At 35.6% G+C, this 14,225-nt stretch overlaps 1 protein-coding gene across 1 annotated transcript; it reads right to left on the minus strand.

Moving 5' to 3' along the window:
- Positions 1 to 1,001: 1,001 nt before the first annotated feature.
- LOC103489481 (uncharacterized) lies at positions 1,002 to 8,923 on the minus strand. The gene is made up of 4 exons (XM_008448687.3): positions 8,165 to 8,923; positions 7,135 to 7,920; positions 5,130 to 6,284; positions 1,002 to 4,339 (listed from the first exon to the last, which is right to left on the minus strand). Exons 1-4 carry the CDS (start codon positions 8,322 to 8,324, stop codon positions 1,494 to 1,496), a joined length of 4,947 nt encoding a protein of 1,648 aa, XP_008446909.3. The 5' UTR covers positions 8,325 to 8,923; the 3' UTR covers positions 1,002 to 1,493.
- Positions 8,924 to 14,225: the final 5,302 nt, after the last annotated feature.

The raw sequence follows: 14,225 nt of genomic DNA on the forward strand, positions 1-14,225 counted from the left end.
GAATTGGCGACTTCAATGATATAAAAATTTAAACTTCATTTATACATATTATTCGATTTTATATTCTCTATCGGTGTGTTTGGATTACATTTTCAAGAATTTAAATCAAAAAATAAGTTATTTTAAAAAAATTAAAGTCTTTAAAAACCATCTATAGTAATTTTTTAAGAGTATTTTAAACAATTTTCAAAACAAGAAGAGTTTGAACATAAATGAACTTTTTCAAAAATATTTTTTTGAGGTAATAAATAAATTTCATTCTGATTTAAAATTCAAACATCTAATAAAATAGGAAAGACAAGAATCAAGGTTTATATATTGAAAATAATACAGACAGCCAAGATTGGATAATACAGTGCTAAATTATAACTTAAAAATTGATTGGATGTCATATCAGAAGTTCAAATCAAGAACTTAAAAAATTGTTTGGATGTCATTCCAACGGTGTAGCGCTTTAAGATGAATATTATATCAGAAGATAATCTAATGAAATAATGCAATGTTCGCTTGACAATTTCCTGGCCTACCCTAAAATCAAATTGACAATCAAATTAAATATTGGTTGACTTCATTTAATTTGAAAATTTTACAAAAATCTCACCTTTTTGTTTACAATAATTTAGTTGAAAAATTACTACAAAAAGAATAAAGAAGTTTGCCAACATCAGGGTGAAGTAGTTTTTCAAGAGGACGATTCAACTAAAATTATGGAACCATAAACGGAGATTGCTTGAAATATGTAATGAATATGGATTGAGAATATTTGTGAAGATGTTAGGACCCCACGAGAGTCGCATTCAAGTAATCAATTATTTGACGAAATTATTGAAAGTAAACCATCACAATCAACCGTTAAACATATGATTAAAAGAATTATTCTTTTCTCATACATTCATGGGTTAAAACAGTGAAAGTGAAAGCAACAGTCAATAATTTCTCCCATTTCCAAAGACTTTATTCTCCAAATTAGTCAAAAACCCAAATACAAGACAAGGGAAATATGATACAATACAAATCTTGATGACTATATTATATCCAAAATTCTACAAAAGACTCCTAATTCCTAATCATACAACAAAGTATAAGGGGGAATAAATGTCAAAAAAAAAAAAAAAAAACTACTAACCTCCACTTGGATAATGTAACGAGTCAGGTAGGTAGGTTAGGTTATCAAAGTTGAAGGATTGACCTGTGAAAGGAGCTGAGCTGAGCGGAGCCGCGATTATGCCCGCACTCATTTTGAGAAGATTATTTCTGTGTTGCAATCAAATACAACAAATACAAAAGACTGCTACAATATTACAATCCCCTAAAATCTCTTTCCTTTTTCTTCAACCAAAAAAGATGGATTTTTCAGAACCCATTGGTTTAAATTACTTTCTACCCCTTCCTACCACTTCTTTTTCAAAAAGAGAAAATAAAACTTGAAACAGACTAAATATGATACAGGCGAGGACATCCCTAACAAGGCAGAGGCCCCCGATGCACATCTACTATCTGCTGCCTAAATCTCCACCATTACCACCTCTCCAACTACCATCTTCTCTTGTGAACATGCTACCAGGTTGCCCAGCGTACTGGTCGGCCTTGGCGTAGTGCATTTTAATGGCTGCCACAGGATCTGATACACCAGTGCAAGAACCACCCATGAGTATCCCTCCCCTTCCAACAACATTCATTCCAACTAGCACTCTTCCCTGCTGCTGTAAACTTGACAAGGATACAGCATCGAAGCCATTTCTTCGGTGCATCTCAGAAAATATATCGACCGGGAATGGTCGCATCTTAACACCATCTCGACTTCTATACGAATGATAATCAACCACTCCATCCTTGGTTGGAAAAGCAGACACTACTTCATTAAGACTTTGATCACTATTATTTGCAAGTGCCTGCAAGGTCTGCTGTTCAGTTTTAACAGATGTACCGGAGTAGCCACTGAATGCAGCAGGATACTTGGATTGTAAAATGGCAGAATCAGGCAAAGCGGACAAACCCGTCTGTATTCTGCTTCCATCCCAAAAACCGTAACTCCTTAACGGAACGTGTTCTCCCATGTCGCATGATTTGCTGCTCGAGTTGTGAAGTCCCTTTTTCTCTCCACACTCGTTGGAACCAGAGCTCGAATTTTGCTGGGAAGGGGCATGACTTAATATCTGACCAAACAGTTTCACATCACCTTTCCTGCGGGGAACATCGGAATCTGAAGCACTGCCACTGCCAGAAGCATTCTTCTGATGATTATGACCCAGTTCTATATTCTGAGACAGAAAAGGAAGCTCAGCAGAGTTGTGCGGCTTGGAACTGTTACAATTCTGAAGATATTGGCCCTCGGGAACATATTTATTATTACAATTAATGTCTGGCTTTGACAGCCCTTGAACAACAGGAAAATATGTGTGATTGATATTTCTATTTATGTCCTCAAAGATTTGTTTGTTGAAAGGATAGCTTCTTGGAAACTTGGGTGATTCACTATTACGCAACAAATTATTTCGATGCTCATCATCGTCATCTTTATCTCTATTCATAGGTTTTTGATCCGCATCACTAACATCCTGCAAAACAAGTGTTGATGACGATACATCTTGGTTAAGCATCTGTTCCCTTCCAATGACACCAGTATCAGAATTCCTGACAGCAAGAAAATTCTCCTCAGACTTGATGCAAGACTTCTTCTCAACAGGTTCCACTTTAAGAATGTTTGGATGCAAGATTTGTGGATCAAGCCCTACAGAACTGCCCTCTAAAGCAATATTCGAATCATACCCAGTTGAATCCTGACCTGAGCACTGCATTGTACTCTGACTGTGTAAATTAGCGTCGCTTCCTACTTCTTCTTCTCCAATTGCAAGCTTCACAGTAGCTCTGCACTCGCTCACAGCTGCTGAATTTTCGTCTACTGTGGACACCGATTCAGATCTCAGAATGTCAGGTTCATTACAGCTCTTTCCACCTTCAGTATTTTCAGAAGAGCCTTCAATTTTTTGGTCATGCATGCGCTGGCTCGGATTAGGCACATCCTCTTCCTTCGAAGTCTCAAAAATCATGTTCCCAACAGCCTCAGCACCTTTCTCATCCAACTGTTGCAATGCTGTACTTTCCTCAAATTCCATACTAGTTCGCATGTTGACAGTCGCAGCAGAAACAGATTCTTCATGATTTATGTTAACCGATGTTGATACACCATTGATTGACTTGGAGATAGATTCATCACTGCCACGGCCTCCACAGATTTCAACAACACAGTGGTCTTCAGTGTCAGTCCCACTCCCACCGATATCGTTACCATTCCCAGGTGTTTCACCTACATCTCCAGAAGTATGCATCAAATCCAGTCCAAGGCATTTCCGAGCTTTGCTGAAGAAAATCTTACACTGGTCCCTAGACTTTGATCTGATACATCTAGAGATCACATCAAAATCCTTACCATAGGATGACACAGCCTGCAAGAAGATCACCTTCTCCTCATCTGTCCAATTTGAAGAATCCACATCCTCAGAACTATCATCTGAACAAGGTTCATTATCAGTTTTCTGCATGACATCAGACAATGAAGGCAATTTCGCTGCAGAATCCACTTTATAGCACTTCTGCTCCCTTAGTTCCTCACGGGGATCAATGGCACTTGTAATGCAAGAACTCAGGGCCTCTGAAGATATTGAACCACTTATGCCAGCAAGCACATCAGCAGCAACTGTTTCTTTTTCAGTTTGAAGATCATCCAAATTGCTTTTATTTGGAGCGCTAGCACTCCATGATACTTTTGACTCAACATCCTTTCCCGTACCCAAATGGCGGCTACATTTCTGCTGGTTTCTAATGTCATATTCTGCTTGTGCTGCCATTACTGAAGCAACACCTAAAATATCAAGGGAAGTAGCATTCGCATCCGGATTCCATTTTTTCCCTGATGTTACCAAATATGTGATGGCAGAAGATTTCATTTGCTTGCCCAACTCCAAATTTTTGTTCTTCTTAAAACTATCAGATTTATGGTTTTTGTAATAGAACTGGATACAGTCTGCTGTAGTTTTGAGGTCGAGAAATGAAGAAATTTTCTTAAAATCCTTTCCAAACAGAGATAGCTTCTCCCAGAATATCTCTTTCTCAGCTGAAGTCCAGGGGTTTATCAAGTTCCTTTCCTTCTCAACAGCACAGGGATCTTCGACCAACCCATTATGAGAGATGAACCTCAATGCCATCTTTTCCTTCTTGTCCAAAATCATAGCTGGCATCTTTAAAGTATTCCTGTAAAGCTTAATTTGTGGGTTCAACAGCAGCTTGCTGGAGTGACGAACAGCAATTTCTGTGTTAAATGTAGTGCTCTGACACGCTCCTGAAAAATCAAAATTTAACCATTCAGTAAATCATAACGACGCGTAATGATTGTCAGAGAAAATTTTATAAAAACCTTGTGTTCAACTATCCAACAAATTACAATCAAGGCACTTTTGGAATGAGATAGTCATTTGCCAAGCAGATCTCAAAGGGAGAAGAGAAAAATATTCACATCACGGACTACAACAAAGGTTTGAATCTTAAGGCCTACAAACAACTCTGTAGATTTCAAAAAATGTACAAAATAAACGATAAAAAATGCATGTGTCACTTTCTAGATGATTCATCAAAGATCTCTGGCTACAAGAGGGGAATATAGAACACACCCACTAAATCTTTTGTAGCTTTCTTAGTTCATACATAACCTGGATCAGAGACACTAAAATGTTCTGTTAGAAAAAGGAAAAGAAAAAAAACGGCCTACCACAATTCTCAACGAGCTCAACTCAAAATAAAATAACAAGCCCAGTTACACAATCAACCAATCAACAACAGCAAAAACATGATAACTCCCATTACTCGTCAACCGCAACAAGAAGTGTACAGACGGGCATGCTTTCATTAAATGGAAACTGAAGTTCCAATAGAACAATAAAACACAATACATCATTGCAGATGAGAAAATTCCCTAGAAATTCATCACTAATATTCTAACTCAAATAAACCAAATGGTTTTTAAAGTAGAAAATAGACAATATAACATTTGAAGAATGTTCGACTCCAAAACATATTTGTAAGTCTGGAGTGGAAACAAAAAAAAATACTGAAGAAGGGATGCAAGCACATACCTTGCTGAATCAAACGAGAGCGAAATGAAGACCTGTACTTCTGATGGCCAGAATGTGTCACCCTTAGACTCAGCTCCTTTTTTTGTGGCCTTGAGCGACATTTCTTTACAGAATGCAGCAAACATTCTTTCCATGATTGTTGCAAGGCTTTAAACCTAAGGGTTAATGCACTCTCCTTAAATTTTAAAAACTTCTTCCTCGATACAAATTTCTCTTTAATAAGTTTCTCAGTCTCTGAACAGGAGACATATTTGGTGCTTTTGCTGCTGATCTTGCACACTCCCACTGGTGATCTCTTAAAAATTACTTCTGCTGCTCTACTTGCATATTCTTTATTACATGCAAAGATTGAATCACAAAGAGATGATCTACTACCAGCTTGGGCCATCAAATCACCATTAAAAGATTCACTGGAACAACTCTTGGCAAGAATACATTCATTGCCTGAGCCAGTCGTTTTGCGCTCATCCACAAAAGGCTCTGATATTGGAAAATTCCCTTCCATCTTGCCAGGGACAATCATATCCGTAACTACAGAGCAATGACCATTATCAACAATATCAGAAGTATTCTCCTTTACTACTCTGGACGGCTCATTAAATTTTGATGTCACAGTTCCAGGACTATCAATCTCATCAGCCTTTGTATCAACATCTTCTACTCCCATGTCACCCTTGCAGAGTGGCACCTTCTCAACTGTTGCATCAGAAGAAGAAACTACCACCAATGGAGCAGGACGAGGGGCAATACAAGAGATGCCATCTTGTTCTTTGAAATATGTTGAACTCTCCACCAAACGTGTGGCACTGCAAGATTTTTTATTAGAAACATTGCCTCCATTTCCAGATTTCAAAGACTTAAGTTCATTTTCAAGAGAATCAATTTCTGACTCTGTCATCTCCAACGTCTTTGAAATTTCACCTTTATACGCTAGCAGCTTATTCAATGTAGATTTCCCAAAACATGACTCTATTGTATTTGGATCATCAGAATGAAATAATTCAACAAGTGAGGACCCTAAATTAGCAATCGAACTAATCTCCATCTTCTCTATACTGCACAATAACTTCTGAAGATTTTGTGAACCAGACCCAGGTGAACTACATATCATTCCATCAGCACTTGCTCCCTTACTAAATGGTTTATCTTCCAAGCCTATTGCATTCAATTCAAAAAGAAAAAGAAATTAAAAGGACCATTCAGCATACTTTAGGAAGAAAGAAATAAATAAAACAGATACCACAATTCCTAAAAATAAAATTATTATATTCTTAGTCACGTAAAGCTATTAAGAGAATTAAAATCACCCGCCCAACTGTTTTTTCTAGATATGAGGCAACGATAACAAAATAGACAAAAAGAGAAACATAAGCAGTCCCACAAAGAAAACAACCAAACTGACAAGCTATGAGGAAAATATTCCAAAAATACCCCGAATCAGAATAATATAAGGTTTAGTGCCAAGGTAAACACAAAAAAGGGAAAATAAATGTCTACATGTCAATCAGAAAGATGCTACCCCTTAATCTTACTAGAAACCAATTCTTCACAGTTTAATAGTGAGAGTCATGAGTTGAAGGAATAGAAATAAGAAGTCCAAGATTAGAGAAAACAATGGAAGCTTAATGCATGAAATCTTATCAGAAAACAAGTGCATAGAACCCAATCTCCATCAGCTAATTCAAACTGTTTATCCTTTAATTCAAAGTTTTTACTCAATAAAGCTTGCTTTGTCTAGGTTCATTTGGTGCAATTTATAGAACATGCCATAGTGCGTACAGCCTACAACACACATGAGCCATGCAAAAAATTCAAAGTAGACTACCATCCCTTTCTCGTCCATAAATCTTAAAATTGACTAAACCAACTTAAGCCTAGAACAATGTTTAAGAAATTAATGAAAATGGAACAGGTTAAGCACACGATTGTGTCATGATTATCACAAAGATTAAACTAATTACGTGCAAAGACACTAAAATATCCCGTCAAATTCTTTTTAGTTTACCTGATGATGAACTACAAGCAAAAGAGGATGGAGTTGCAGGAGATGCACAATCTGAGAAGGGTAAAGTTTTGGGACTTTTCTCAGCAAAGTTTGAACCAAGCGAATGAGTTAATTCACCACTGCCGCTTGAAAGAAGAGCCACTTCTTTTCTCAGACTTCCATCAGGAACGTCAACTTTTTCTTTCTCATACTTGGCTAGTCCATCACCCCATCCAAGCCTTGGTTTCTTCCTAGAAATTGTATCTTCAGAAGGCAGAGAAGATGTCACACAGGCAGTAGCTTCAGCAGAAGGGCTTTCTATAGGAGATGCAACTCTAAGAGGTAAATCAGCCTTTTCATTCTTCGAGTTTGTTGAACTGCTGTAAGCAGATCCCCGAGAAGACAAACTCCCAGATCTGGACCACTTAAGTGGCTTCCAATCAGTGGAGCCAAGGGAAACTTCCACATCAGCCCTCGGGCCATTTTCTAACCCATGAAACGATTGAGGAGAGGAATATGTCACCGTATCATCTACTGACCTCTGATCAGAACTCACATCCTGCGATGATGGTCTTCGTGAAGGGTTCCCAAATCCATTGTTAGTATCTCTGGAGTGACTTCTCCAGTCTCTATGACTAAAAGAACCTCTACTTTCTCTACCGATTCTAATATATTTTCCATCACCACGAGGAACTGACGGCCGGAAGCTTTCATCTTCTATCACCCTGTCACTGAATGACCGAGAAGGCCCATAACCGTGACTAGAGTCTTCAGAAAACTGATGCCAACCACCCTGCTTACCATGACCTTCAGGAAAAAAGGGAAAAAAGGACAGCAAAGAGTATCAATATCAGAAGATAAAAAGTATGCAGGCAGGTTTTGAGGACGGCCCAAGATCTCAGCAGGAATGAAACCCGAAATCCTTTTATCATCCAAAGCTTCAAAAACTCAAGATTATTAAAAATAAATGCGATTGTAATATACCAGCTAAGACGCCCAAGGATCTAAGAAGTTGAAATGGAAGAAACAGTAAAGTAACATCAAAACTCACCAGTAGGTCTTCGTAAGTCAGCAGAACCCCACCGATTAAACTCGCGAGATCCATGATAAGAGTCCCGCCATCTGGCCGCAGACCCTATGGCCTCCGACTTCTCGTGTTTCCTCTCCTTGAAGAGGTCTTTCCTGTCCCACGGCAAAGGTTCTGGCGGCATGAAAAGCAAGAAAATTGCATGAGCATCAACGAACAACGGGTGCCCCACAAACACACAGACAAAAACCAGTATAAAAACCCTAGCACCTCGCCCCCACCACCACCATGGCCAATTCCAATTCCAATTCCAATTCCAAATACTCGGCAATCAGTTTCACGAACCAAAAATCCACCTCAAAGACCAGAACTGTGTTTTGCAAGACAAATAATCACACAAACAAAAGCTAGCTCAAACAAAACAAAAATTGAGCACCGAGTTAAATATCCCTTGCACAACCAATATACCCTTCCTTAAAACCTTTATAAACACACGACCCTCGGCGCGCCAAATAAATTCTAGGGCTTGAAATCAGATTAAAAAAAACGATAAGAGAGAGTCCTTGTCCTTCTTCTTCTTCTTCTTCTTCTTCTTCTTCTTCTTCTTCTTCTTCTTCTTCTTCTTCTTCTTCTTCAACTTTCTAGGGTTTGCAATCTTCTTAGTGACTCCTTTTATCTCTCTTTCTTGGCTGGTGGAAAATCTGCTTCAAAAAAGAACGCGCAAGAAAGACGATAAGGAACAAAATAGATCCCTTGAGCAAAAAGAGAGAGAGAGAGATTGGCATCCGGATCTCAACTCGATTGTTAAACTCTATTTCAATCAACGCTACAAGTCCGGTAAAATTATTTTTTTTAAAAAAATCAATTGTTTCTTTAAATAAATTATTTTCCTTCTATATTTCTCTCACCATATCTGTTTTTTATTCTTTTTCTTTTTTCCTCTTTTACAACGCTGCCCATCGAATTAGTTTTTTCCGTATTCCTAAAATGCCCCCGTCTCTTTAACTTATTTCCTGCTTAATCCCAACTTCTTTTTAGTATAACAATTGCTACGAAAATTTAAATGAATTCTCTAATTAAAAAAATCTAAATATTAATTAAAACTCTAATTGTAAAACTACATAAACATACTTTTTCTTTAAGTTGTTAATCTGGAAAACAAGATTAAATGCTCTAATTAATTCCGAAACATTTACTTCATACAAATTGTACGAATTCAGAATCGAAGGGACAATTGCGTCATTTACTCCATACGACCCACAAATTGATTACTTCCGTCAAAATTCAGCCTTTCCCGCCTTCGACAAGTTGGCGCTTTTTATTCCGTTTACGACCGTTAAGGTTAAGAGACGGAGTCAAACCAGAAAACGACAAAATTTAAAAAAAACGATATTACTTTGCCACGTCATCTAGGACTCGTGCAAAGTCACGTGAAGAGTTTGAAGGCATGATACAAGAGCACGTGCTGTCTGCACCCATTCCCAAGTTTCGAACTATCCCTTACGCAAATGCGCGAAATTTTGATTGGCTTAATACATTTATAAATTCTGTATACTTTCATCTTTATGGTTTGCTTTGTCTTTTTTTTTTTTAGAACTTTATCGTATAATTTTTAAAGTTTCTCCTTTGTTTGTAAATTAGATTTAGCTTTGAAATTTTCTTACTTATCAAATAATTAATTATGTATTTTTGTTTATATTAAATATTTATCTATGACAGTTAAAAATCTTAATCTTACGACTCTTCACTTTAAATACAAGTTTACCAACATGGACATTTTGACCTTAGACTTGTTAAGTTTACCAATTGAGTGTTTTTGTTTCTAGTTGGGTTGAACTGGGTGGATATAAAGGCTCGTACACGATTTGTTTCACTAATAATTTGATAGGTTTATTATCTCGTTACTTGCGTTAACTGGCATTTGTTGTATCGATATTTGTCTCGACTCTTTCAATTACTCACTTTTGTAATAGTTATGAACCTAACTATTAGAGTTTTTGTAAAACTGAAGTTGTTAGGCTCTGTTATCAATCGTTAATGAGTTACCATTGTTGGTTGTAACAGTTTGTAAAACAGCTTGATTGGCTTAATCCATTTAAACCCATTATATATAGGGCATTCATCACTTTGATCTTTTTAAGTGGAGTTTGTTACTCGATAAAACCACTCATTTTTATTCGACTTTTTGTCATGGCATTAGAGCAAATCATGCATCCCTCGTCAAAGTTTTAGTGCTCATTATTCGTGCACCCTTTCCCCTTCCTCCTTGAGCCTTTTTCAGTTGATTCCTCTTATCCTTTAATCAACCCCTACTATGGCAAACTCATAAGCTCAAACCTTAGGTTCGACGTCTACTGGTCTTGAAGCTCAGATGAATCATTGTCTATTACACCATTCAATAATTCCATCCGTTATTCTTATTACTCAACCACTTGTCAAATCCAGTAATTACTCATCGATTTGGAGTAAGGCGATTTGTTTGGCGCCTGTAGGCAAGAACAAGCTATGGTTTACCAACTGAGTCATCGAGGAACCTACAATAGAAGGAAGCTCAAGTCAACTAGGCAATGTAACAATTATGTGATCACCTCATACCAAGCATTCCCTTATAGTTTGGTTGTATCTTAACTTAGTGTATAGTATATACTAAACTAGTTAGGCCTTTTATACAGCAATTTTCCACTTAAATGAACTTGTTAGTTTTACTGTATTATGATTTAAGATCGAGTAAAAAATGCGACATTGATAAGTTGGTACTCTAACTTTAAAGCATTCTTAATTTCTTTTATTTTTCTATATATATTATAAAAACGTAACGATTTTTAAACTTAAACTTTTTACAATGAATTCCAATAATCAATCGGACCAAAAAGAAAAAACCCTACAATTCCACTACTTATTAGGCATGGTTTAAAACACTAAAATTTAATAGATATGCAAACTTAAATCTAATGTAACAACAATAACAAAAAAAAAAATCAAATACTTCACCCGATGTAAATCAAATATCAAATGAAACACAAAATTAATAAATAAAAAAAGAAAGTCAAATTTTGTATCAAATACTTAGTAATCGCTAGATCTAAGAGTCACGTAGACAAACTCAAACACTCAACATTCATCTCATACACTTTAAAATGTTACACGTACTTACTAAGTAAGTATCAAATTTGTCTAAGTTCAAAAAAATTAGAGACATGCAACTTGTTACGTGCGACCACGCGCTTACGTAAGCGCGTGGGAGCCTACGTCGATGGCTGACGTAAGAATCTTTGAAGCCCGCCATCTCCGGCGCCCGTCGGTAACGTGCGGCCCGCCTCCTTATGAATCAAAACCCTCAAGCCTTCGCCAAGTTTCCTTTTGACTTCCATTTACCAAATCTGCCCCTTTATTATTTGATTATTACGTTAGTGTCCCAATCTTCCACAAAATTTACTTCTCCTTTCCCATCTCGAATCTTCTACAATCTACACCCACCCACCCACCAAACTGCAAAAGTCAAGTTTCTTTCTTTCTTTCTTTATTTCTGTTGTTTTTGGTAATATCAAATTAATTATTCTTTGTGTGTGCATCGAGTGAATCACTTCTTATTATTTTTACCTAATTTATTGAAATACATAGTAATAACAACAATAATTAATTAAATAAAATAAATAGAATATTCTCCTTCATGCTTACTCCTCACTCGTTTTTTTTTCTTTTTTTTTTTTTATTAAGTAAATCAATAATTATGTTTATATACACACACTTGTGTTTTATTAAAATAAAAAAGGGACAAAAACCTATGCATTTTTATATTTTTATTTCAAAATTCAACTAACAAAAGTCAAACGATAGGAATGTGAAGTTACATACTTAAAAAGGTATAACGTTGTAAGTAATTTAGATAAATGCAACAAAAATTCAAAATATTTTTGATCCATATAACAAAATAAGAAAAATATATACGATCATTATTTTTTTGATGAATTTCATATAGGTTATTGCAATTTATTAATTACATATCATCTTGTTGCAATTATGACCCGAGATGGGATAACTTAGAGTAGAAGTGCTTCATCGCAGGGCATCTCGTGGCAATGCATGCCTAAGATCAAATAAAATAAAAACAAAATTCATTTATCCCAAGCCATCTCGTTGTAATTAAGGCCCGATATCATATAACTAGAAGCATAAGTTTTTCATACTAGAGCATTTTGGGGTAGTATATGCTCGATATCAAATAAAACAAAGACACAATTCCTTCATCTCAGGGCATCTCAATGCCACTAAAGTCCGAGATACAATAACTAAAGGAATAATTCTTTCATATTGGGACATCTCAAGGTCTAGTATGTCCGAGATCGTGTATCAAAATCTACATAATCATGTATCACGTGCGTGTTATCCATTCATGGCTCGTTGGCTATGATAATTTTAATATTTTGGTGGTTTGTTGTATTATTTTTTGGAAAATTCCCGCATCTCATGTACTCTCCAAAATAATAACAATAATAATTTTACATAAATCCGAAAATATTGTATGGGCCCAAGCCTTTTAGGCCCATGTGAAAGAAGGAGGCCGATGAGGCAAATATGTTGAATCCCAAGGGATATTTCACAACGGGTTCTTTTCAAATACAATAAAGAGTCAGAAAATGTTTCAAACGATGTATTTTATCTTTGTAGTTGAATTCAAACAAGTGTTTATGTAATAATTAAGAATTAGATGCAAACTTAATTAGAGAGACTGTTACATAATTGATGGAAAGTGATATTTAAGAATGGAGAGGTGCTGTGAAGGAGAGGCGCGTGGTATAGCGATAGATGGGTGGAGACAGCTGTTGGTCAATGGGCATAGAATATTTATACCTTACCAACAAACAGCTTATTATTGCTCAAACCCATACCCAACCGTCGCCACTACCTCACTTTTCCTCTATCTTTCTATCTCATTTATATATCACATAATATTTAAGTAAAAAAAAAAAAAAAATTATTCAAAAATTCCTTTACCGTTTTTTTTTGGTGTTCTACTTTTTAATTTCAATTTCTACCCGTAAACTTTTATCGGTAAATCAATTTTGGCCTATTAAGAATAGGTTTGTACATCTACGTATACAACTCATATGCGTGTATAGACTTGTTCGAGTGTCAAGTCAATAAAGTGGACAAGGTAAACTTGATATATTTGTAAACTGTTTGAAAACAATGTATTTATTGACAATTTGATATTTTTACGAAAGTTTAGGGGTGTAATTAATAATATTACAAATTACACGTTATGTTTTATTCAAACATAATGTAATCGAGGTTTTAAATTGGTGTATATATAAATTTTGAAAGTTTAAACCGATATAGTTATTAGTTCGTTATTCAAACTTGCTAAATTTTAAAGGTGTAAATTGATATTATTATGAATTTTGGAAACATTTTTTTTTTTAAACTTGCACGGTCCTATGGTTTAATTATAGGGGAAGGAAGTTGTAAGAAAATATAAAATGTAAAAGTTGTGTCGTTGTAGATCACTACCCTGAAAGCGATATTCAACACGATCGAGATGCAATATATAAGCACTCCTCGTTCATAGGGCCAATAAATTAAAGCATTTGAGATTATATAGCCTAAATTAAATGTTGTTGAAAGTTGAAACACATATACCAAAATTGCAATCCAATTGGTTTTGGTTAAAATATCATTTTAATTTTTTTATTACTATTTTTTGTTTATTTATTTTAAAGATAAATATTTTTATTTAATTTTAAAACTATTATTATTATTTTTGTCAGAGTCGAAAAGAGGACAACAGAGGAGGATAAGAAGAGGAAAAATCACCAACCAAAGAAAACCAATATAAATTAATTACTTTTTCAAGTTTGCAAATTACCAATTGCTATGCCACGATTTTGATAGTCAACTAAGAGAGACATCGTTTGATCTTTCGATTTCTAGTCATTAACACTTTAACAAGTAAATGATGAAAAGTATTATATTTTGGAACAAAGAATATATATTTAATAGCAATAAAACATAATGGAATTGTAATGAAAGGGAAGTTTTAAAGCATTTGGTTCCAACTAAAATGGGTTGAAAAGATGAAGAAATG

This window comes from Cucumis melo, chromosome 10 (genome assembly GCF_025177605.1).
Source record: "Cucumis melo cultivar AY chromosome 10, USDA_Cmelo_AY_1.0, whole genome shotgun sequence".
In the NCBI taxonomy this organism is placed as follows: domain Eukaryota; kingdom Viridiplantae; phylum Streptophyta; class Magnoliopsida; order Cucurbitales; family Cucurbitaceae; genus Cucumis; species Cucumis melo.

Bases quoted from the DNA above. Each gene is read 5' to 3' on its own strand.
- LOC103489481 (XM_008448687.3), bottom strand. From the start codon at position 8,324: ATGCCGCCAGAACCTTTGCCGTGGGACAGGAAAGACCTCTTCAAGGAG. The intron at 7,921-8,164 runs GTGAGTTTTGAT...TTTTTCCTGAAG, and splicing joins TGACTTACGAAGACCTACTG to GTCATGGTAAGCAGGGTGGT. The intron at 6,285-7,134 runs GTAAACTAAAAA...TGAATGCAATAG, and splicing joins TGCTTGTAGTTCATCATCAG to GCTTGGAAGATAAACCATTT.